Genomic DNA, 26,010 nt, shown 5'->3' with positions numbered 1-26,010 from the left:
ACATTCATGAACATTTCAAACATCAGATAAGATCGTCTACAATTATGCATGTAAAGCCAACATCGTCAATCCTAGAGGTCCACCACCCAAAAGCGTAACTAAACCATTACAATCCCGAACAATTAACCCAAAAGCACTCTCACATGTTCGAATGGAAACTTCAGCATCACAATTAATTTTAACAATTCGACCAATCGACGATAACCAGACAGACGTTATAGTGTCACGAACAGCAGTATCAGACGTCCTTGGAAATCTGTTGTTTAAAACATGCACTGAAACATTGACTTCCAAAATAGAATCGCATATACATGACCAAAGCGATTCAGCCCATGTACCACCCTATTCCGTTCAAACCATAAATACCAAATTAAACCACAGAACATTACCCTTTCAACCTGTGGCAAAATAGTTAGTACCACAGTAAACCAATCCCAACAGTTAAAACCATTCACTTTATAAACTTTAACCGAAAGTCCCAAATATTTCCAATATAACTTCGAAATCGAACAAACTTTAAATAAGTGCATTTAAATAAGTGAATGAGAGTTTTTTCTGTTTGACCATAAAAACCACACGTACCATAGATCGGAATTCCCCTTTTAACAAGTATGTGATAATTTTTTTTTATTATTATAAAACATTATGTATTATTTCATTAGATGAAACCGTACGAATACAACAAGTAAGAGGAATAAAACTTTGTATCAATAGAAACTAACGACAGAAAGACAAAAATACTACATGTAGAGATAAAATAACAAAACATAAATCATATCATTGTAATAAGTTGAATCCCGTTGAAATACGGCTATAATCTATTCTTCGTCATGTAGACTTTTCCGGACTTTAAATACGATAAATTTCAGGTATTATATATTTATAATATAATAATTTATAATAGATAGATATAAAAATACATCAAATCGGAAAAAAGAAAAACTAAATAAAAAGAAGACAATCCAGATATATATTCCAAAATCTGAATAATTTTTTCTAGTGGGTGGAAGTTCAAACAGATCTCAAAAGAAGGTGTCAGCGGTAATGGTTGAATTCTCAAAGAAAGACTCTTCTTCTTCACCACCCAATCCTTCCACCTCTTTCTAAGCTTTACGCTTTTCAATTCCTTCGCCTCTATAGATTAGATTCTCCTATATCTCTTTTACTTTCCCCTCTATTTCTACTTCTTCTCTTTGTTTCTCCTATTTCGCCTTTCGCTCATTCCTTACTTCCTCTCTGGTTTACGACGTTTTTGTTCATCTACTTTGCTTGGAGGACGAAAGGCCGAGGTATGTTTTATTTGCTTTCTTCTCTTCTTCTAAATGTGCATTCAATCTGTTCTATACGAATTTGCGTTTGTAATTCAAGAAATGAATGTGAATTTCAACTATCTTATCGAATTTGGTTCTATGTGTATATTGCGCCTTTATGAATACAATCGTTGTTAGAAGCTTTCGACATGCTAGTCAAATTAAATTTTGCTTCAATTTTAGTAATCTATGACAAAGCTTGTTTTATGGATATTCTACTAGACATAGGATTGCAAATGAATGTTTTGGTTATTAGGATGTGTCTAAGTGTGTGTGAGCTTCTATTTCATCTATATGTAATTTCACTGCAATCTGCCAAGTTTTCTTTTCCATATTTTATTTATTCCATTGCAAGTCTGTGTCATTAGAGTGAGTTGAACCGGCTAACTGAAGACCATGACAGATTTCCATGGGTGTATACATACAGTTGAACTTTCAGGGGTCTGCACACAGTTCTCTGCTTTCATTTGGCTGGGAAAATTAAGTCCATGACATGGTAGGAAGGGTAAATATAAATGAACTAATTTTTAATACTTGGGGGGTGCGTGTGCAGCACACGTGCCCTGAAAATTAAGGATTTTACTAGCTCCTATGTCCTGAAAAAGTTCCAGTATGCTAACTCTCGGTTGTTAACTGAACACTAATGGTTCTAACTCCTAAGGTGCTCTCTGTGATTTGCACTTGTAAAGATTGCTGAATAACGGTTGTCTAGTGTATCCTCTGTTTTCTTGTTTTAATTCTAAGTGCTGACTTTCGAATGACTCACTGAGTTATGCATATAATAGACTATTTAAATTTTTTTATTTGTGATATTTTCTTTTTGAAGGATATTAACAATTGCATACTTTTTTTTTTAGTAATAAACCATGCGAGGATCAAGATTGGGTAATCCTGAAGAAGAGATCAAAATAAGTTTTGGTTACCAATGCAATGGCCAAACTGACAACTCTGGTATGCTCTCCAATGGGTATGAATCACTATCCAGCACTAAAATAACCAGGAATAGCAGCTTTTCTTGCTTGTCTGGTGCTGCCATAAGTGCTAATGCCACATTGGCTAATACCAACATCTGCAATGGTGTGATAGGAGCAGAAATACTTCCCAGTTGGGACTCTCCTAATTCATTCAGGAAGGTTCCCTCATCACCTAATCTTTCAAGGCTAGATATGTTATCATCTTCTCTCCAAAGCAGTATGTCATACTTGAGTTGCAGTCCGTCCTCTCCAAGCCCACCTGAACATGATTCTTATTTATTTAAATCTGCAAGTGATTCTCCTAGAACTGAAGGCTTTCTTAATGGCATTGAAGTTCAAGTGGCGGGTGGAGCTGCAGGTGAAGACAGGGTTCAAGCTGTCTGTTCTGAAGAAAATGGGTGGCTTTTTTGTGGAATCTATGATGGTTTTAATGGTAGAGATGCTGCTGATTTTCTGGCAGGGACATTATATGAAACCATCGTATTTCACATCAACTCTTTAGATTGGGACCCAAAGCAGGATGGTATTATAGCTTCCCATGGTCTATGTCTGGATGGTTCCATTCAGTACGCTCTTCAGCCTGATAGTAGTGGAGTTCAGTCTGATTCATTTAGAGATGAAGTACTTGAAAGCCTCCAAAAGGCTCTTAGTCAGGCTGAAAATGATTTCTTGAACATGGTAGAGCAGGAAATGGAGGACCGCCCTGATCTAGTTTCTGTAGGTTCTTGTGTGTTGGTTGTTTTCCTTTATGGAGCAGATTTGTATATACTGAATTTAGGTGATAGTCGAGCTGTTTTGGCGACATACGATGAGGTAAATGGGCCTGAGCTGCTAAAAGCTGTTCAGCTCACTGATTCTCACACTGTTGATAATGAAGTTGAAAGAAGTAGAGTACTGAATGAACATCCTGACGATCCTGCAACAGTAACAGGGGGCAAAGTGAAAGGAAAATTGAAGGTTACTCGAGCTTTTGGAGTTGGTTACTTAAAAAAGGTAGGCATTTATTTACTGCATTTAATTCTTTTGGATTTTTTTTATTGTATATATATATCAAGGCTAACCATGATAGTTAAGAGTTGCTGTGTTTTAATTTGGATTGTTGCAAATATGATGTTCCTGCTTCATTTGTGTTATAATTCTTTTATGCAGAAGAAACTAAATGATGCCTTGATGGGTATCCTTCAAGTTCAGAATCTTCGAAGTCCTCCATATGTATCTACAGAACCATCAATGAAAATGCACAGAATATCGAAGTCTGATCAATTTCTTATAGTTGCAAGTGATGGATTGTTTGATTTCTTCAACAATGATGAGGCAGTGAAGCTTGTCCGTTCTTATATTTTGAGCAACCCAGCTGGTGATCCAGCAAAGTTTGTATTGGAACAACTTATGGTGAGAGCTGCAGAATGTGCAGGTAAATTCCATGGAGTCAGCAAGGACTATGTTTTGTTTTACACTTTGATGTCCAGTTGGTATTTTAACTAGTATTCTCATCTTAGACAAACGTTTTCTTTCTCCCAGTAAATAAGTCTCTTTGTTTTTTCAAGAAATAATTGACATAGATAGCATGTATTTATTACCTTAAATAAGTCTTTTTTTTAATGTCCATATTTCATTTCATTCATCCATATCTTAAAATAATTTTATTCTTGGTGCAGGTTTCACCAAAGAAGAATTGATGAGTGTTCCTGCTGGTAGGAGGAGAAAATATCATGATGATGTAACTGTCGTTGTGATTGTTCTTGGTACAAATCAGCGTACATCAAAGGCATCGACGTACATGTAAGTTTTGACGTGTGGCTAGTCTCTATCTTAGTATTTTTAGCTTGTATATATATAGAGATATGATGCCAGGGCATTGATTTGTATGACAAAACCAGTGATTGTTGGCGTGGCATCTTTTTTTTTTTTTTTGTTATGATGGCTCTGTAAATAAGTATGGTGAACCTCAGTTTTGCACTTTTCCTTCTTAAAGAAATCTAGAAGTTCTTTTTTCCTACCAAAAAGATTAAGCATCACAGGTGGAGGCGCTCTTTATTATTGGAACATGTTCATTGCTTTCCTTCATTTTATGCTAAGCTTATGAAAGCGGAGCCACTGTTAACATGCTAATGCCTTTTCTGTTTCTGCCTCTTTGTTTTAAGAAATTAAAGATTGCACCGAAAAAGTATTTTCTGATCCTTTTTAGGCTCATCAAGCATAAGATGCTTCCTTTATGTATTAATTTAATTTAATTACATTCTTATTTATTCAGTACTATCTTGTTATGTGCTTTTTGTTTTCTCTTGCCTGACAAGAAACAAGAAAGCAATATATTCTTTCTTTTGTCTCAAATAGTTGAGAACATCCCTGGAACAAAATTTACTGGTATATATTGGGGGTTAAACTGAACACCCAAAAGGGGTATTTTAAGAGAATTATTCCCAAACCTGGTAATGGTTGGGAAATAATTCCCTTGTAGGGGCTGTTTGTAACTCTATGATTAAAAGCAGCCCCATTACAGCGGTGGGTCCATCGTAATGGTACAAAAGAGGATCTTGGGCCCATCCTTTGTACCATTATGATGGGCCTACCACCATAATAGTACCATTACATCGCCTTAGGTTCCATATGGGGCTGTTTTTAAATACACAGTTAAAAACAGCCCCCTCCAAGGGAATTATTCCCAACCATTACCAGGTTGGGAATAATTCCCTTAAACACCCCTTTTTTGGGGTTAACCCAAATATTGGTGTCTCGGACTATGTTTTTCAACAAATAAAGAACTGGTTTGTCTTTTGGCCATGGCCTTGTTACGTCAACCGGTTCAAAGATAATGCAAGAATTTGATTGGGTAAGAAGAAACTTCTAAAGATTAGGGAAAGGTTAAAAACAGAAACATGTGGTTTCAGGCTTTGACACTTCGAGGCTTTAGAGAAAATGATACATATGGTTCTCTCGCACTTTTTTTTTCTAAATGAATTACACGAGAGAATATAGGTTGGATAAAAACTCTCTGACACATCATAAACTTCAACACTGATATCTAAAATTCTCTCTTACATTACAATGTTACTAAAACTTCCTTCTTTTACTAACATCAAAATTTCAAAAATCACATATACCACTTGAGAAGCATACTTCTAAAATTATAAGTACAGTATAAAGGTTTGCAATCATATTAAGGCTGTAAACATAAGTTCTCTATTAAAGGCTTGTACATGTACATATATGACACATGCGCCATTTGCATTTAGTTATAGTCTAGGGCATTAAAAGTTAAAGCAAGTAGAACCCCAGTTTGGACCTCAAAAAGAAAAGCATATTTCTGCATATTTTAAAATCCAAAAGTCTTGCCCTTATCTAATCTACTATCTATAGCTAGTATTACCCCTATATTTTGACCTCTTCCTTTTCACTTACCATAAGTGCAAAACCAAAAATTGATTTTCTCTCTCCCTTCTGAATCTGATTTGTCACATGATTGAACATCCATGAGCATTTTCATCACTAAAATAGAAGAAAGAGTCCAATGGAGTCACTCTTGGATAAGGTGATACTGGGACATAGAAGAAAGGACCAGGGTATGAGTATTCCCTAGGGTATGGCATTCTGTAATTTGATGCATAGGCTGGAGGAATGTTAATGTTGTACCCTTGTGGGTGGTATGGAACTGATTGATGACGTGTAGGGTTGAGATTACTTGGTCCCATAGCTTGATTTATACCTATTCCATGAGTATTTTCAGCTTTACTATCGGAAGATGGTGAGGCTGAGGTTGAATCACTGTTACTATTGACATTATCCGTTGTTTGCCCTTTCTTTTTCTTCCTGCTACCTCTACTTTTGGCACCAGAAACACCCTCCTCCGGTGGTAACTCCTCGGAAACAGTGGAGTTTTCCGGTGACTTGCCAACAACTTTTGTCCCTCCGCTAGATGTTACAGTTTTTTTCTTGTCATTATTGCTTGAATCCTGGCTGCCCTTGGAGTTGTTTTGGTTTACCTGCTTGTTGTTTGGTTTACCTGCTTGTTTTTCCTTTGAAGGGAGTTTTTCAGGCCAAATCTCTGCATGTTTGCCTGTTTTGATGAGTCTCTTGATCAATGTCTCTACTTCAATGTTGCCTATAACTGTGACTCTTTGTTGCTGTGCATCAATTGTTGCAGTATAAACACCTAAAATCAAGACAGAATTAACTTTGAATATGCGATAATGCCTCACGGAGAGGACACATTGAACATAATCTGTTTGTTAGGTAAGGTTTTAGTTTGCTTGTTATCTAGGTGTATCAACAGTCAGGGATTCCCGTCCCCGAAGTTGAGACAGGGAAGGGGAATGCCCTCCCCGCCCTGCAGTGATCCACCAGATGAGTATCACTGAGAAAGTTACCCACGGGGATCAAGGACTGGGAGAGGTTTTTTCCCAATTCATATATAGGGATGAGACGGTTCTCTGAAATATTCGGTGACGGAGGAACCATTCCTTGTTCCTGCCCGGTCCCACCCCGTTTATAAGAAAAAACATAGGGAATTTTCATTGTAGCAGTGATTAACAGAAAGAATAAACAGAAAAAGGATAGTCCTTTTATGTTGAATACCATCAATGGCTAGTAGAACTTTCTTGACCTTTCTTTTGCAACCTTGGCAGTGAATAGATACCTTCAAAACCCATGTCTGAGAGATAAACAAAGAAAGAAAAATAGATTAGAAACAGAGAGAAAAGGGTGTTAAACTTTTCTAAATGAGCAAACAAACCTTGCATTTGAGAGCTTTGGAGGATGATTCTTCAACAGATGTTGTCGTTGTAGCCATTAGAACTGATTATAAAAGCTTGAAGGAAGCAAGGCAAAAGAGAGTGAGTGATAGAGCTAGATTGCTGTAGCTGCTACCTTTTGTTGAAGCTGTGTGAAGAACTAGTTTAAAGTTTCAACTTTTAAGGATAAATAAAGAAAGCAGCAAGGGCTTAGTTTAGTTTAGTTTAGTTAGGAGTCATTTAATATGGTATGCACGTGTGTTCTGTCTCTCTGTAACCAACACAGCTGAAATCATCCTGTAGACTCACTTTCTTATTACTTATTAACAGGAAATGTTAGTAATTTTCTGAGATAATAAATAAAAACTTTTATTAGTAATTAGTATCTATTAGCTTAAGTTTTAGAATCAAATGTTAGTTTTTCAGATCAAGCGGTTGAAAGTTAACTCTGGTAGTAGTTAATGAAATGTCAACATATGGTAAGATAAGATAAATATTGTAGACATAGCAAGTTCAAAAGGCATTCACTTATGGGAATGTGTCGGATTTTAGCTATCAACTCATTCCTAAATTTGGCAATATTTAATGAATTAGTTCTAAGTACAAGCAGTTCCTCTTCGTATTTGTCACGCGTTTGACTGCAAAAAATAAAGTTTTAAGTCTCTACATCTTAAGAAAATACATATATAGTTATTCATTTATAGTTGTTGCGGTTAATTTTTTGCTGTTGATATTGATAAATTATTTTTTGTTATTAGCTGGTTAATGATTGGTGTTTGCTTATGTGTGAAAAGAAGATATTTTTGTCAAAGTTGAATAAATATAAATGGGGTTTTTCACGAAAAGTTTCAAAAAGCTACCTTTTCAATTAAATCGTTTTATAAAGTTAACCAAAACACTATATTTCAATGTTGTAAGCCATATCAAATTTGTTTTGAAAAAATAAAACAAACATTCCTTTAGCTTTTTTTTTTTCTCATAGTTTAGTGTGTAACCAACTCGGAGAGGGGTTAATTTGTTTAATATTGGCAAGTGAGTTGATACCTAAAATTAGTAAGTTAATACCTAAAATTAGATTTGGTTGAATTGATCTCATCTGTAAATTTTAAGGACAATTTATTCATTGGATTAAAGCTTTATTTACCCCCATGATTTATGCCATATTGATCCTAATCCTAGTGAAGCAAGAGGATATAATACCATATATAGGAGATGACAAAGACAAGACAGAGAAGTAGAGAAGTTGCATTCATTTAAACCAAACCATATTGCATTTTCATGTCAGGAAGAACAAAGAAGAACAAGGCATGCATATGGTATAATGACCTTTCATTATAAAGTTACATTTAATAAATTGATCTCTCCCTTCCATTGTCTCCTCTTTTTAGCTTTTCTCAACTTCTTATTTCATGCCATTTTTCAACATTAAATAGTTGGGGTTAAGTATAAAAATAAACCTCGTGACTTTATGTGCGTTTAATATTCCACGTTATTCAATTTAAAAACTATGACTGTTTAAATATGAGTGAATCCTTCCCTTCTTTAGTTACATTTTGGAGTGAATTAAATTTTTATTTACATGGTATCATGGACATGATTTAACATTCGGGTCTCTTACTAATGTTAGTTTCACGCTTTGAATGAATAGGGCAGGTAGAAATGTTAAAAATCTCAATTTGCTTAATTAGAAAGCTATATAATTTCTTAAATATGTGAGTCTGTGTAATTTTTTAAAAGTGTATTAGATATCTGTTTATCATTTATAATATTGTATTTTTGATATTTGTAAACTTTTAAACTACGGACATAAATAAATACGTAAATCTATTAGTTCTGTATTTTTGTTTTGACCAAAAAAAGCCAAAAAAGTAAGAGGGTAAATATAAATATAATAACTGTCATGATTACCCTTGAAGATAGATTTGGTTAGTCACAACACGTAAAGAAATATTTCTTGGAAACAAGTGAATTTTAATTAATGTGGGAGTAGACAGAACACACAAGCACATCATTAATAATAATGACATTGATTATTGATTTTTTGGAGGTTGAGAATTAAATGGTCTTTCTTTCTCTCTTACAATAGATTTTTGCATTAAATTGGCAAACTCTATTCTACCTTCCATGCCCTGTCTCCTTTTATTTATGCATATATTTCCAATAAAAAATAGGAAGATTTTGGCTAAAAATGACCTCTGAAAAGGGATGAAAGAAATCAATTTAAAGCTTATGTGGTAAATTCATTCAAGTCAATGGGGAAGAGTTTGAATTGCTGAACTAATTGTACAACTCAATCCAGTCTATTTCATTCAGCTCGGTCGAGTTAAGTGATGGGTTAATATTTTATGAATTCTAATAAGAAATAACTCAAATAAAACTAAACTAAAGTTATTTACTTTAGAGCGTTTGATCTAAAAAAAGCTTTATATTTAGAATATGTTAGTTGAACACTCACGTTGCGCAAAATATATAATATCGTTTGATGAAGTATGTGGACTAAGGCCCATGTAGCATGTCCATGTGCCCAATCTAGTCGATGACATGCCTCCTGGTCTATCGCATCCGCATACGCTCAAAGTCATCTTTAGCCCTTTCTGTCGTACCAGAGGCATGAAGGACCTAAACACCTCATACCAAAACCTATAAATAGGGGGTCTCACCCCATGGTAAAGGAATGGAATCTCTTTACTCTCTCTCCACTCCATATATTTGCTTTACTACTTCCCTTGTTAACTTGATCATCAGAGTGTACTAGAAGGAATGCTCCTGACGCAGGTCGAGGCGCAACGACAAATGATGGCCACTCAAAAGACCATGAAGGAGGACAATCAGAAGATGGGGTAGCTTCTTCCAGCTAAAAGCCTTCCTCAATAGGAGATCGCCCCTGTGAAAATGGGCGAAATAAGAGCCACCAACACTCCCCCTATGAGAGAGCAACCACAACCATTGACTCTAATCATCCCCCACACGTCCAGTGTGACACACAAGGCACCCTTGGAATAGGGAGAGGATTGGGAGGCTAAATTCCAACGATTCCTTGACAAGAAAGCCTTAGGCGGTGCCATGGGAGGCAGTGCTACATCCAGCAAGACCCCGCTCGTTCAAGGAACCATAGAGACCATCTTCCATTGGATTTGAAAAACCCATTATCTTCCATTTAGGGGTGAGTAAAACAATCGGTAACTGATTACCTAATCGATAACCGAACCAAAATTTTAGTTTGGTTCGGTTATTTTAACATTATGGTTCGGTTAGGTTTTAATTTTGGCTTAGTTTGGTAACCGTTTATCGGTTCGGTTACTGAAAAAATATATCGGTATAACCGATAACTGAACAGAACTTATTATATAAATATATAAAAAAAATTATTTTTACATATATAAATAACTTATAAAATATAAAATCCAACCCCTAAAAAATATACTTTTATTTTTATATATATGAATTTTGGTTCATTAATCTTTAATATACAAAAATATACTAAGTAAATAAAAATATACAAAAATTAAATATTATGAGTTTTCGGTTATTCGGTCGGTAACCGAACCGAACCAAAATTTTCGGTTAAATAAAATTCGGTTACCAATCTTATTCGGTCCGGTTATGAAAATAGCACAAACTTCGGTTCGGTTAGTAAACGAACAGAACCGATGCTCACCCTACTTCCATCCTATATAGGAATCGAGGACCCAAATGAGCAATGCGCCACATTCATGAGCATGATCAACCTATACTTTAAAGAGCACCATGTCATATGCAATGTCTTTCCAACGACCCTTGTTGACGTCATCCGGGAATGGTATATGGGACTAGAGCCCGAACCCATTGACTCATTCGACTTGCTCAAAGACTTATTTGTAATCCGATTCGTTGGAGCAGTCAAGGCTAAAATGATTAGCTCCAATCTGAATGACGTGAAGTAGCGATCAACTGAGCCCTTGAAAGGGGTACCTCATATGGTTTCACAGTATATCATCCTAAGTGAAGTCGGTGAATGTAGAAGTGACAATTGATTCCCTAGAAAAGGGGACAACATGACAACCACTCAGGAAAAACTGTTACACCAATCCTCCATAACCTTCCAAGATTTAATGGCCATAGGACAAAGCATTATCCGTTATGACGAAAACATGAGACTAGCATATTATGAAGAGTGTAAGGAAGATGAAAAAGGGCAGAGACAACAAAAGAAAGAAGACAAAGGGAATGTGATAGATGAGAAAAGGGAAACTCACATTTATCGAGATGAAGGGCCCAACCCATACCACTTTATGGGAGAGGATACTCCACGCGAGCCAAAGAAAGATAGAAGCTCACATTGAAGCAATTGTCAAGAGGTCCACCACTCAGCTAACCACCGCCCACCTAGAAAAGGAAACCAAACTGAGCTGAGATGAACCTTCCGCCCCTAAACCACTTTGGAGCCCTTTATTCAATCTGCCTTAAAATGGGACAAATTCTGCAAGTTTCACAAGCGTAGTAGTCACAACATCGATGAGTGTAAGAACTACTCCAAGGAGTGAAAAAAATTTGTTGCTTTAGGGGCCAAGCCCTAGAGGCAACAAGTCCCAGCATCCGAGAGATGTCCTCCATGTAGGATGAACTTAAATGGCCAAAATATCAGGGCAAAATCCAGGTCGTACGAGAAGGAGCCCCCACCTACGTTGAGAGCTCATAAGCAAGAAAAAAAAACTCAATAGACCTACATGAAAATCCCTCTCAGTCAACCCTACACGATCCACAACGAGGCCATCGTCATCTCATTGTCAATCAACAACTTTATGGTTCACCGTATCCTCATCAATATTGGCAGCTTGGTGAACCTCATTTCCTAGCAGAGCCACGAGGCCATGGGGCTCAACAAAAAGAGGTTGACCGAAGGTACTTTTCCCTTAGTGGGTCTCTTCGACATAGAATTTCCAGTATTGGGCACCATCTCCCTCTCAGTGGTCTTCGGAGAAGATGAGAAGATGGTGGAAACACAAACAGACTAGGTAGTGGTCGACATACCCCTGACTTATAATTCCATCATGCGCAGACCTCCACTCTCCAACACTAACACCATCATTAACATATGTGATCTCACATTCACCCTCCCCAACACATTAAGGGACCTGACAGTCAAAAGCAATATGAAGTTGGCCAAGGAAATCCACTTGGCATCCATTGAGCCCTCGTGCACGACGCTAGTCATCGACTCCATAGGGAAGCCAGATGAGTTCCAAGGATACACCCCCAACCCTTAGAGCTTTTGGAGAACTTTGATATGGGAGAGCACCACAAACTACAATTGGGCACGCTCATAACCACCAAGCTTCATAGCTACGTAAAAAGCACATTTCTCGCGCACACTGATGTCTTTTCTTGGACAACCTTCGATACCACAAGTGTCTCCCCTAACCATACCACCCACTCCCTCAACATGGACCCTATCGTCGAGCCAATCCAACAGAGGAAGCGGCTACACGCCCGTGATAAACATAAGAATATCATCGAAGCAATAAAAAAAAACTAAAAGCTTTAGGGTTTATTAAGCTGGTCTACTACCCGTTGTGGCTTTCTAACGTAGTCCTTGTAAAGAAAGTCACAGGGAAGTACCACATATATGTACACTTCACCGATCTAAATAAAGCATGTCCCAAAGAATGTTATTCGCTTCCTAACATTGACCAGCTAGTCAATCAGACTGCTGGCAACAAACTTTTGTCTATCTTCGACGCTATCATAGGCTACCAGCAGATATCAATGAACCCATTGGATGTTGAAAAAATGAGTTTCACCACTCACGATGTCACATTTTGTTATACAATCATGCCCTTCGGCCTCAATAATGCAGGGGCTACTTACCAACGACTAATTAACAAAATGTTCACCCAGCACATAGGCAAAACCATGCAAGTCTACATCGACGACATGGTCGTCATCAACAAATAAGAGGATGATCACCTCAAGACCTTGTCGAATCCTTCAAAATATTCTGCCAGTACCAACTCAAACTGAACCTCAAACAAATGCATCTTCGGTAGCAGGTCGAGGAAGTTTCTAGGATATGTAGTCTCCGTGCACGGCATCGAACCTAACCCTGACAAAGTTTAGATCGTCTAGACATGCAACCATCCTCCAACTTACAAGGGGTCCAAAATCTCAATGGCAAACTCATTGCCCTAGAACAATTCATCTCATGCTTAGCACATTGATGTCTCCACTTTTACAAGCTACTTAAAAAAGACCATCCTTTCAAATGGAATACTGACTGCCAAGAAGCATTCAAAGCTATCAAGGAGTTTCTCACATCGTTGCCCTTACTCACGAACACTCACGGGGGAGAAACCCTAAACCTCTACTTCATAATCGTCAAAGAGGTCATCACCATATCATTCTGGAATGAAGGAACATAAACTTTACCTGTATACTACCTCAACAGAGTAGTCAAGAGCGTCAAACTATGCTACAGTGAGGTAGAAAAGGCCATATTCACCACCACACATGCCACAAACAGACTTCAACCATACTTCTAGGCCCATATAGTCGTGATCAAAACTAACTTTCCCATTAAAAAAATCCATCTAATGACCCGAGATCTCAGGGTTAATCACATACTAGTCCATCCACCTATCACAATTAGACATCCTATTTGAACCGCGTCCTTCCATCAAGGCACATGCATTGGTAAACTTCATAATTGAATTCACAAGCTCTTCCACAAACCATACAAAACTCGCCACATGCTTACCTGATCCCGACACCCGAGAGTGGCATATCAGCATCGACAGGTCTTATGGAGGCGACCGCATTAGGGTCGGCATCTCAATCAAGGTCCAGATTGGAGTAGTGGAAGACCCTACTTCCAACATCAACTATATAAAAAAAAAGGCTTGACTCTTCACAAAATAACAAACAACACAAATAAAAAATTATTTCCTTGCCTTATTACTCTCATTTTCTCCGTTTAAGTTCTCCCAAATCACTTGCTTTCTTTATTCTTCAATTTTACCCACAATCACACCAAGCTTCGTTAAATTTCAAATCAAAGTTTCCACTTTGCTAAATCCAAGTTTCAATCATAAATTCCAACAATTTCCACGAACAATCATCAAGTGTCTTAAGTTCGTGATTATTTTCAAAGTGTTAATTCGTTCAACCTTCAAGTAATTTATTTTCAATCGCAATTTCTTTACAAAATTGCCACATTTCGATTCGTGTAATCAAATTTCCAAACATAAATAAAATAAAAAGTTGTAATTCCTCGAGTTGATTCATTTTAATCGACATTGCTTGAACTAGTAAAACTTTCTGTAGTGGAACTAGAAACCTAAGAAAAATCTTTTAGATCCTTGGGTCTTTCCTCCAAACGTTTGTTTTAGAAGGCAGAAATCACGACACCCACAAAATCAATTTAAAAATCAGCTTCTCTAACACATTCACAAAAAAAATCGATAAATCAATTTGAAATTTGCATTTTTCCAAAAATATCACTAACACTCACTTATTTTTTCTTGTGAGTTTTGACATGTCAAGACTTTTGCTAAATGTCAAATTTTAACAAAGTTGAATGTTTTATAGCCTTTTATAATAGATAGATGAATATCTAAAAACAATGCAAACATAAGCTATGTATGAGTCCGATTTAGAGAAATTCTACTATGCTTCTAATGCAATACACTCGACCAATCAAATAACATCACTTGTAAATGTTTATTTCTTAACACCAATCATCTCTCGTGAATTAGATTCATTTCTCTTTTAATTCCGATTAGATAACAAATTGTATACCGAATTGGAAGAAATAGATTTACTATATAAAGTAAAAAAAAAACACAATCAATTAGTAATTGGTTAATTTAATCATAATCTAATAAATCATCATGATAACGTAAATAATTATCTAGTACATAGGTGGTGAAGCTCTTAGCCTAGTAGTTGATAGCTTACCTATGCCTTGGGAGGTCATGGGTTCGAATCACATCCGGGTCTGTTGGAGATTTTTCTTTCTTCTTTAATGTAAGCGCATTGCGCAAATTTAAAAAAAAAAAAATTATCTAGTACATAAATTATAGTAAAATATATTAGTTACCCTTTACATTCTTGAAACACATAAAAATATCATTGACTTTTATCTTCGTTAATTGTTTAGTCCGTTTGTAAATATTTCAAATTGCTTAGTAAATGCTTGTTTGTTTTACCTATTGTTTGTTTATTGTTACGGTTTGCTATTGGAAAACGCTGCTTCTCCAAAAAGCAGAGATTCTCTGTTTTTGTAAAAAGACAAACAGAAGGTCACTAACCAAACACCTAAAATTCTCATTTTTAAATGAAAATGCAAACATGAACATAAAAATGAGCTACCAAACACCTCTAAATTAGCAGTTAATCCTGAAACTTATAAAATTACAAAATTACTTTGAATAATTAGAGGTTACACTTTACAATATTAACACTAAAATTAGACAGAAGAACCTATTGATGTAAATAAAATCTAAAAATGTTATAATGTATTTTTAAAATAGAGAAACCGACTAAGAGCATCTCTAATGGTTCATGTTTAGAACCACTCAATATATACGCCACATCATCCATTTAATAAACTTAATTTTATTAAACTATCTAACTCCAATAGTTAAACTCTATAATCACTCAATCATAATGGATCCACCAATTAATTAAACCAATCATAATGAATCTACCAATTAATTAAACCAATCATAATGAATCTACCAATTAATTAAACCAATCATATTATTTTAAAAATAATATATATATACCAATGGGAGAGAGTTCAATAAAAACGTATATTGAGAGGTTTATTATACTCTATTAGAGATACTCTAAAATATAAGTAACAAATCAAGAACTAATAAAAGTTTCTCTATGATTTTATGCTAAAAAGTAGTCCGTTATGAAGACATACCAAATATGGATGGCAATCTATCATACATGCAAATTAGATGAAGAACATCAATCCATATCGTGACGTATCGTGTTATCTATATATTTCATATGATTATTTATGTTATAAATACAACAAAAATGATGATGATAATAATAATAAGGCCTAATACACAAATAACCCCATGAACTTGTCCAAATGTTGCAACTGCCCCCCTCAACTTTCAATTGTAACAACTTACCCCTTAAACTTGTCCAATTGTAAAACATAACCTCAAATTGGGAATTTTTTTACCCCGTATTTGAAGTAACCGTAAAAAAAAATTCTCGGATTTGTATCACGCCAAAGATCTGATTATCATACTCCACGAGCGTTACAGATTTTGTATTTCACATGTTTCTTCAATTGCAGTCCATGTCATCAATTTGGGGTTGTGTTTTACAATTGGACAAGTTTAAGGGGTAAGTTGTTACAATTGGACAAGTTTGAGGGGTAAGTTGTTACAATTGAAAGTTGGATTGCAACATTTGGACAAGTTCAGAGGTTATTTGTGTATTAGGCCTAATAATAATGTCAAACAGATCATGTCAGATGATTATTCATTCTAGGCTTAATACATCATTTGCCCCCTTAACTTGTCTAAAAAGCTTGATTGGCCCCCTGAACTTTCAAAGTGTTCCGATAGCCCCTTGAACTTGCAAAAAATGTTCCGATAGCCCCTTGAACTTTTTTAGCCCCCTGAACTTGCATAAAATGTAATCAATTGATCACTCGATCGTAAAAAAGTAAGTTAAATGCGGAAGATGTATTCCACAAGTCTTAAAAAAAGTAAAACGACCAAAATCGGAGTATACAATTCTAATATTAGAGAAGACAAATTGTGTAGTTGAGCAAACAATAACTTTCTTTTTAATCTATTTTTTAATTATGTAATAACATTCAAAGGTATGCGGAATACATCTTCCGCATTTAACTTACTTTTTTACGACCGAGTGATCAATTGATTACATTTTACGCAAGTTCAAGGGGCTAACTGAACATTTTATGCAAGTTCAGGGAGCTGTCGAAACACTTTGAAAGTTCAGGTGGCCAATCAAGTTTTTTGGACAAGTTCAGGGGGCAAATGATGTATTAAGCCTTCATTCTATTAGGAGGACTTCTACAGTAGACCGGGTGCAATGGATCCAACCAATGAAAAAAGAGAATCATGTTATCTCATGGGAGATGATTGGTGTAAGGAAAGAAAGTGTACAATTGTCACGTTTCTATTAGAGAAGTATACGAAGGAGCTTGTGAGTTGAGAAAAATGTTAGTAACACCAAGAAAAAAGTTCAAATGACACAAAGAACAATATTTTATATTAAGGAGCATGTTGGGAAAGCATCCAGAGGACAATAAATATCAAAATTTAGATTGAAAATGTGTTTTAAACGAAATAAATTACAACAAATTTCCATCAATATGAATTTCAGATAAGAAGGTTGTTTGTGAACCGTGCTAGCTAGGCATCTACATAGTTGCATTTTTTCAACTTTAGCATACAACAGAAAAGCGAATTCAGAGATGGAATGCTCATCTTACTTACCTCCTCAATAAGCATGGAGTGCAGGAAATTACAGGCTCCGAGATGTAACATCCCTATTCTTCAGCTTTCTTATCACTGTCCTCGGAGGAAGCATGAGTTTCCTCATCTTTTACTTCATCAATCTTGGGATCTTGGACCTCTTTATCATTTGCTGAGTTATCCTGAAGCTGCTAAGTTCGTAAGGGCTTAGCTTGGGTGGAGAAGAAAGGGGTAAAATACATTTATAGCACTTTAAATTTCGGTGTTAGACGTGATGATCCTTGAACTTCAGAATCGGACATAAAAGTTTTAGAACTTTAACGTATACTAATGGCAAAGTCTGAATTGACTGGTGATCATGTGAAATGTTTGTAAATCACACTCCTTTACTAACATGATCACTCTTCAAGGAGTGTGATTTACCGGCATTTCACGTGGTTATTTGGACTTTTAGACTTTTATGTTAGTATATGTCAAAGTTCGGAGATTAATATAGCCAGCTTTGAAGTTTAGGGGTTATAATAATGTTAATAACACCAAAGGTGAGGGGTCATGGATATATTTTAGTGTCAAAAGCACTTATGATCACCATATTAGAGGGTAGGGATGACGGTTGACCATGTGAAATGCCTGTAAATCGCACTCCTTTACTAACATGATTACTCTTTCAAGGAGTGTGATTTCCCGACATTTCACGTGGTCATTTGGAATTTATGTTAGGATATGTCAAAGTTCGGAGATTATCATTAAAATCACTGTGATCGGATCCGACAACTTGCTCCACCGGAATGATGATGTCAGCAACACCTCATCAACATGTGTAAACGACACATCAGAATTCATATTGAAGGAGCATTCATGTGGCTGCCACATGGCAAAATAAAAAATTGAAATCTGACATTTTATATTGATTTTTTCAATCCTTTGCCCTCTAAACCTAACCGTAGTAAACTATGTGGCAGCCACATGAACACTCCTTCAATATGGATTCTGATGTGTCATTTACATGTCGATGAGGTGTCATCGACGTCATCATTCCGGTAAATTAAGTCACCGTATCCAGTCATAGTGATTTTATTGCCGCAGCTGTGCTATTTAGTAATTTTATTGTCTCAAAAACAACTTTTGTGACCATCATTACAAGTATCCTTTACTTTAGTGACTCGTGACCAGTATATTTCACCCAGAAAAATTAGTAGAAAAGACTTGAAAACTCAAATTACCCCTAAATTTTTCAGGCTTGCAGAAACATCTTCTTGTTGTTGTTGAAGTGTGCTCCTAAGCTCTTGAAATTCCTGCATGCGAAATAAATAAAATTTATATACCGATAAATGATTCCTAAAAGAACACAGATTGACATTGTGAGAGCAAATACTCACCGAGCGAAGTTGGTCAACCTCAACATTTAATGATTTCTTTAAATCTGATAGCTCCTGCATGAGATAATGGAAAATTCATATAGACAAAATCAAAAAGCAAATCACAAAGAGACTCAATCCAACTGAACTAAAGCTTCAATTGATCCTAAGTTAACCACTAGAGGGTAAGATTGTCAAAACGTGTTATTGTTATTGTATCATAATCAAGTTAATATTATGTGATCTATATATAATTGTGTCAAACGGATCGTGTCAAGCAATACGTCTCTGTAAATCGTATTATCCTGTCAGATTTCAAAATCCCTACTTGAGAGTGAAGTAACTATGGAAGGGGGCAGAATCAGATTGAGGTGGATAATCAAATTAGCCTCACAACATTTTTACTTGAACTAGGTTTTGAGTCCATACAAACCATATTATGAGACAAGCAAAACAGGATCGAACAAATTCTAATCCCAGAAACTAGCATATTAAGTTAACAAATTGCCATAAAATTGGTAAAATCCCCAAATTTCTCTATAGTTCAAGTGTGCATCTGATAAGAACTTTCTATAATTGCAGGTATTGCATAAATATAGGTTGATCTAGCTAAGAACCCAAGTAAAAAGAATCCTAACCCCCGCAAAGATCTGTCCTAAACTCCATCCTAATCACAGGCATACTTGGCGAAAAAACATATGAAAAAACTTTGCATCATCCAACCATAAAGTTCATCCAATTGTGCAGATAACAAAAACAGATTTTTTTGGAATCTTTATAGGCTGAAAGACAGCTAATACTGAGGAAACTCATAACACACAGGTATAAGTTTCCTATTATCATGTAAACCAATATATTATAATAGAGCTGTGTGAATTTCTGATACAACAACACGCTTGATATGATTATTATTTTTTTGTATCATTTATATCATATACAATTATGACATAATAAACCGTTTGACACTCCTAATATTACATCAATGATGAATGTATTTAAACCACCAATATCTAGAATCACGTAAAAGCTCAACTTGAATAATGAAAAGTACTGAATTAGACAATTAGTAGCCCCAATATCCATATATCTGTACGTGGAACAATGGCCACAATCTTCATAGTAACAGATTATGTACGAATCAGTAAGAACTAAAAAAGACAACTATGATACATACAGAGAGGCGAAACTTACATCGCGATAGACTTTAACTTGAGTGTCTAGCTTTGATCTCCAACTTTGCAAATCCTAACAAACAAATAAAATAGTCTCTCTCTATCATCAAAATCAAAGCAATCATAAAAAAACCAGGGGAGACAAAAAAGAAAAAATTAAGAAAATTAGCAGTTCTTATAAATTCAAAACAAATAAATGCATTACGTGTTTTAAGCCTTGAATTCTGGTGAGAAGCTCCGTCCTCGATTCATTTAACTCCTGATCACAGCACAAAAAGCAGAAGTAATAAACATTTGCACCATCTTAAAACATTCGCTGGTTCTCAACCAGAGGAGCAAAACTATAAATAGAAAAAGCAAAATTCACTTCACAGTATTGTATAATTATAACTTATAAGTAATATAATCACAAAGACTGAATCCAGAAGCAAATCGCAGAGATACTCAATCCAACTGAGGTAAAGCTTGAACTAATTGGGGGTAAATAATTATTAGAGGGTGGACAACAAAACCAGCCTCACAGGAACAAGATTCATTTTTACTTGAACTAGGTTTTTCAACTCTGTAAAAAGCACATTAAGAGACAAGCAAAGCACAAATAAAAATGGAAAAACTGAATTGCAAAGTTCTAATCCACGAAAACAGTGTATGAATTCTAAAATTGTTATGAATTTTGGATGGAAAATTTCTCTGTAATTACAGGTATGGATCTAGCTAAGAGTTTCAATAACAAGAACCCAAACCCCAGCAGCTATCTGTCCCTAAACTCCAATAGAGAAAATCAAATTTCATTTCATCAAAAGCAGAGTTAAATCGAAGTGAAAGTACCGCAATCTTGGAACCAATCGGGGTTATGTTCTCCTTCTTCTGCAACAAAGAGGCATACCCAGTCAATCGAATTTCAAATTAAAAAAAAAAAAAAAAAACAAAAAGTCGAAATCAATAGCTAGATCTATCAATATAGAGCGTACAGGAGCAAGAGGAGCAGGAAGAGGAAGATGAGGAACGGAGGAATCAGAAGTAGCCATCACTTCGATGAGATTAAACGAAGAAACAATTGGATTTTGAATGGGTTTAATCTGCAACTTTACTAAAAGCTTCGAATTTTAACTAAAATTGTTTGAACTTTGAAATGAAGATATTAGTTAGTGAGAGATAAAGAAAGAATTTGAAATTCGGGGTAAGGATGCGTTTGGGCGGGCAAAACAAGTTGACTCTGATTTTATCCCTGTCGGACAGTAGCCTTCGGCTCCGCCGGTTTTTATGAAAATTGAAACAATTACTCCCTCCATTCTCAAATAAGTGTTGTTTTAAAATTTTTACACAAATTAAAAAATATAATTAATATGCATTTAAATTAATAAATTTACATGGATTAACTAAATAAAAATTCTATCTCCTATAATGATTGGAGAGAAAACTTTGAAAGGTTAAAAAAAACACATAAATCAAGACAAATTTTAAATACTTAGACCAAAAAACTATACTAAATTTTATTGAAAAACGAAAAAGACATTTAAAAAAAAACAAAAACAATTATCTAAAACAACACTTATATGAGAATGGAGGGAGTAATAAATAATAAATAGGATAAATTACACCCATAGCAACTGAACTTTACCCATTTTAATATTATGGCCACTAAACTTCAATTCTTAACAGTATGGCAACCAAACTTTACACTTTTAACATCCGTGGCCACTCAATTTTAGGTAACTCCTCAAAATCACCGTAAACAACCTCAAAATGAAAATATTCAAGAAGTAAAGTTGTTCAGAACGACATTTACCATGAAACCACATTTTTTATATTCCAAAATCACATTTTTTTTTTGAGTTTTCTCTCTCTAAAAATTCACTTTCTCTCCTAACAAAATAACACCTAAATAATCTCAAAATGAAAATTTTCAAGAATTAAAGTTCCTTAGAATATCATTAACGCTTCAGATTTTTTATTTTTAGGCCGTCAATAGTCGTTTTGAGGTGTTGAGTGGCCACTGATGTTAAAAAGTGTAAAGTTTAGTGGTAATAGTGTTAAAAATTAAAGTTAGTGACCATAATATTAAATGGATAAAGTTTAGTGGCCATAGGTGTAATTTACCCATAATAAATAACTATCTTATATAAAATCTCGACAAATTAATAAATAAGTATTACATATGTATATGATTATTAAATAAGTAAATGAAATATTTGTAATTTGTTCTTATTTGGCGGGTTGATGATTTGGTCAAGTGAACCGTGAAGCAACAAGTTACTAACGTGAATATTTTTGGTTTGTTACTATTGTGGATAGAGGGGACTCCAGTATTTTAGAGACCTTGGACATGTCCTTTACTCTATTTTTTTACAAATTTCATTAAATATATATGAAATATAATTAATTTTTATTTTAAGAAAAAAACTAATTGAAGATTAAACTTTTTGACAATTTATAGAGAATAAAACAATTAATTGCGATATTATTATTAGATTATGTATAAATTTATCTTTGTGATTATTGGGTGAAAATTGATTTAACCCTTATATAAAAAAAATCAATTTCAAGCCTCATTAATAAAACATAAGTTTTGTTTCATTTACAATTTTATGTTGTAACTCTTTCAACCTCTAGCACTCTTACCAACCAATAAAACTTTTCTGGTATCGAAAAACTCATTATCTGTTAATGACGTTGAAATAGTATCGTTTGGTGAATATTAGGTTTAAAATTATATTATTTTGTACATAGATACTATGTTTGCTTTTTCCTCAATAACTATATAGCTAAATTTGTAACTCATCCCTCTTATTATTAAGAGAAAAGTTGAAATAAATTTTGAAGTCTCTTGTTGTATTATTGTTGTTAAGAGACGAATGACTAACAAAAATGAGACAATTTGTGTTATGTTGACTTTCGGTTCCCTTTAATGAAGTGCATTCTTGTTTTTTCATATATGATTACTGTTAAATTCACATATTATATAATAATTATTTATGGATATAATTTTTCAACAATTGAGATCCCAATAATTTTGTATCATAATTGAAATTAGTTTTGAATTTTATAAAAAAAATTAGAACTTTTTTAGAACAGAGGTCCTCTTAAACGAGAGGTCTTAGGCGGTTTGCGGGCTCCCCCTTGAGTCGCCCTTGATTGTGGGAACAATAGCTAACTAAAAACTAGTATGTGATTTAATTGTAATAGTGTTCTACCGATTACAAACATTGGAGGTCAAATCATGACATCAAGGTTTATGAAATAGTAAGTTTGGGATTGATCTATAAGAACACCACATGGTTATAATTGTCATAGGTGGTTCTCATGTACACTCTAAGTTGAATCCTTAAACCAAGTTCACCATGAAGCCTAGATGGTTTGCACTCTATTTTGATTGATCGCCTAATAAGCCAGTAAGTAACTAGGTGCCAAGTATGAGCTCAGTTTGGTACACTGTACGTAGGAACGAATCTAAGATTTCTCCCCCATGGGGCCAAACAATACAACTAAAATAATTGTTATCCAACAAATAAATAAAATGCCAGTCTGAACAGCTTCTTTTGTCGACAGCAAGAAGGAGATAATATGCTGAAGAAGCGAATCAGGCAAATCACTGATTCGGTCTTCTTTCTCCTTCATTTTGAGATATTTGCTTCTTCTTCCCTCAGTTCTGCGGCGCTCATCCATTAATATTCAGTGAATGTGGTTGTTCAATTGGGGAAAGACGAAACCCTCTCTTAAAAATAATTTTGTTGTCTTTTCATATTTTTTATATTTAAGCCCCTAATTCTTCTCAGATTTTTTAATTAAACCCTGAATTTATTTTTATGGGAGCCCCTAATGTTTATGTTTTAAATAGGAATAAAGGTTCAAATTGCCCCTTAAAATTGGCATGGATGATCAATTTAGTCCAAATCAATCATTGGGTATCAACTCAGTCCTTAAAGTTGGTCGAAAAAGATCATATTAACCCAGAATCAAATAACCCCTGAAAATATAATATATCTTAAGGTAAATTTCAAATAAAACCCATGTGGTTTCACTAATTTTCAGATAAAGGACTTTGGTTTACTTTTTGTCAAAACGAAGATTGAGGTTTCGCACTTGGATTAATGCTATTAAAACCATCTTTAACGATCTGAAAATGAAAATTTTCAAGAATTAAAGTTGTTCAATGTCATATTTTTTATGGAACTACATTTTCGATTTTTGAAAATCATCATTTTTAGAATTTTCTCTCTCTAAACATTAACTTTCTCTCTCTTCACCAAACACCATCTAAACAATCTCAAAATAAAAAAGTTGAAGAATTAAAGTTGTTTAGAATATTAGTAGTTCTTAAAATATGTCATTTTTGAAGTCGTCAAGGGTGATTTTAATATCAATCGAAAAAGTCCTTATTTTGCTAAAGTTGAAAACCTCAATCCTCGTTTTGACAAAAAGTAAACCACAGTCCTTTATATGAAAATTAGTGAAACCACAAGGGTTTTATTTGAACTTTACCCTATATTTTTTTATACCTCTTTGTCATATTTACATTTTGATACCTGAAGTCTAAAAAATTATTATATTCTGTGTAACTACATAACATTTTGGCTTTGACGCAATATAGTCAATTGTATTTAATATAGGAAGTATACGTTATTTAGGGTTCCATATTAGCCTCTGTTTGTAAGTTTGGAGGTTAATGAAGGTGAGAGTTAAAAGAGGTAATGGAAAGGGAATGAAAGTGATGGAAATAAAAGTTAAAAATTATAACCTTCGTTTGGGAGTTTAAATATGGAGGGGAAGGAAGTTAAATTTACTCTGCAGAGACAAAAAAAAATTAAAAAATTTTATATTACTCCCATTAACCCCCTAATTTGGAGGTTAGAGTTTGGAGGTTAAAGGAAGTAAACATTTAACTTCCATTAACCTTCATTTACTCTCAAAAAAATTACTCACAACCAAGATTAACTTGTGTAGGTGCCGCGGCCTCGCTCGGACGGACCGGGGGGTGGACACCGTTGACGACAGATGCTGTGATTGGCGCCGAAAGCAACCAATCGCGGAATCAAGCTGCTCGGTAGGATCGGAGCCTGGAGTATGGAAGAGTCGCCACCCACGAATGGGAAAATGAACACCGATCCCTTGCGGGAGACCGGTGAGGGTTCGGGAAACTTAGGTACGAGCCGAGAAGGCTAGCTCCTTTCCGGAGAAAGGCTACTAGGCACCCCGACATCGCCCGGTTATGAACCACCGCCCTCCTACTTAGCGTGTTAGGCGATAACGGACTAATCGTATATTTCTTTAAGTTTAAAATTCATTTGAAACCTTTTCGTTCTCGCTTTGAAAACCATTTTGAGCATGTTATTGAAATCCATTTTATTAAAGAATCACCCATTTTGCATGAATTTAAAGCGTATGGGAGAGAGAGGGGGGAAGAAAGAATTGATTTATTCACGGTGATTTATGCTTCAATTTATACATTAACTCTAAACTAACCTCATTCCCAAAAAACGAGTTTATTTACATGGTTCATACCTTAATCGCCGTTGGAACGATTTAGGTACATTTCAAAACCTCGTTAATTTACATGACATCGACTCGAATCGCCATTGGAACGACTCAAGCGTTTGAAAACGTGAGATAAAAAGTTTTAATAAAAAAAAACGTGATTAAGCATACAAGTCCATTTATTTTTCTACAAAACCGTTTAGTTTGGAAAAACGATTCAAAACTCTATTATTTAGAAAGAAAACGATTTTAATTACATGATTCGCTTAATCCGTCGTTGGAACGAATTAAGGTTTTAAAACGTGATATTTTGGAAATGGTTTAAAGTGATAAAAAGGCCATTTATTTACATTAGGAACTTCTAGAAAACTTAAGTTTAAATAAGCAAATTAAACTCTCTTTTTGTAGTTGGTTTTCCCTTTCTTCCACTCCATTAATCTCTAATTACAACAATTAACAAATTTAGTCTAAATCCACCCAACCCAAATACATTTAAAGAATATATACATATAGGAAGTCCAAGAGGAGAATAAATATATA

General features: G+C 34.8%; 3 protein-coding genes across 4 annotated transcripts; 1 reads left to right on the top strand and 2 right to left on the bottom strand.

Annotated features, from left to right (window-relative positions):
- Positions 1-983: 983 nt before the first annotated feature.
- LOC136219954 (probable protein phosphatase 2C 40) lies at positions 984-4,349 on the top strand. Its single transcript, XM_066007569.1, has 4 exons — positions 984-1,289; positions 2,168-3,277; positions 3,434-3,698; positions 3,943-4,349. Exons 2-4 carry the CDS (start codon positions 2,177-2,179, stop codon positions 4,068-4,070), a joined length of 1,494 nt encoding a protein of 497 aa, XP_065863641.1. The 5' UTR covers positions 984-1,289; positions 2,168-2,176; the 3' UTR covers positions 4,071-4,349.
- Positions 4,350-5,478: 1,129 nt separating this feature from the next.
- On the bottom strand, positions 5,479-7,278 carry LOC136216838 (heavy metal-associated isoprenylated plant protein 35-like). Its single transcript, XM_066003388.1, has 3 exons — positions 7,017-7,278; positions 6,860-6,935; positions 5,479-6,437 (listed from the first exon to the last, which is right to left on the bottom strand). The coding sequence occupies exons 1-3, from the start codon at positions 7,071-7,073 to the stop codon at positions 5,740-5,742; spliced, it is 831 nt and encodes a 276-aa protein (XP_065859460.1). The 5' UTR covers positions 7,074-7,278; the 3' UTR covers positions 5,479-5,739.
- A 9,944-nt stretch (positions 7,279-17,222) lies between these two features.
- LOC136216836 (uncharacterized) lies at positions 17,223-21,238 on the bottom strand. Of its 2 annotated transcripts, none has more exons than XM_066003386.1 (7): positions 20,967-21,238; positions 20,824-20,862; positions 20,201-20,254; positions 20,015-20,068; positions 18,845-18,898; positions 18,689-18,760; positions 17,223-17,647 (listed from the first exon to the last, which is right to left on the bottom strand). In XM_066003386.1, the coding sequence occupies exons 1-7, from the start codon at positions 21,021-21,023 to the stop codon at positions 17,540-17,542; spliced, it is 438 nt and encodes a 145-aa protein (XP_065859458.1). In that variant the 5' UTR covers positions 21,024-21,238; the 3' UTR covers positions 17,223-17,539. The 2 variants fall into 2 exon arrangements, with proteins under 2 accessions (XP_065859458.1, XP_065859457.1); XM_066003385.1 differs by having other exon boundaries at positions 17,234-17,653; positions 20,967-21,237.
- Between the last annotated feature and the right edge of the window lie 4,772 nt (positions 21,239-26,010).

The sequence above is a fragment of the Euphorbia lathyris genome, chromosome 2 (genome assembly GCF_963576675.1).
Source record: "Euphorbia lathyris chromosome 2, ddEupLath1.1, whole genome shotgun sequence".
Taxonomy (NCBI): domain Eukaryota; kingdom Viridiplantae; phylum Streptophyta; class Magnoliopsida; order Malpighiales; family Euphorbiaceae; genus Euphorbia; species Euphorbia lathyris.
Note: the sequence above shows the minus strand (reverse complement) of the source record. Positions and strands in the feature narration are given on the sequence as shown.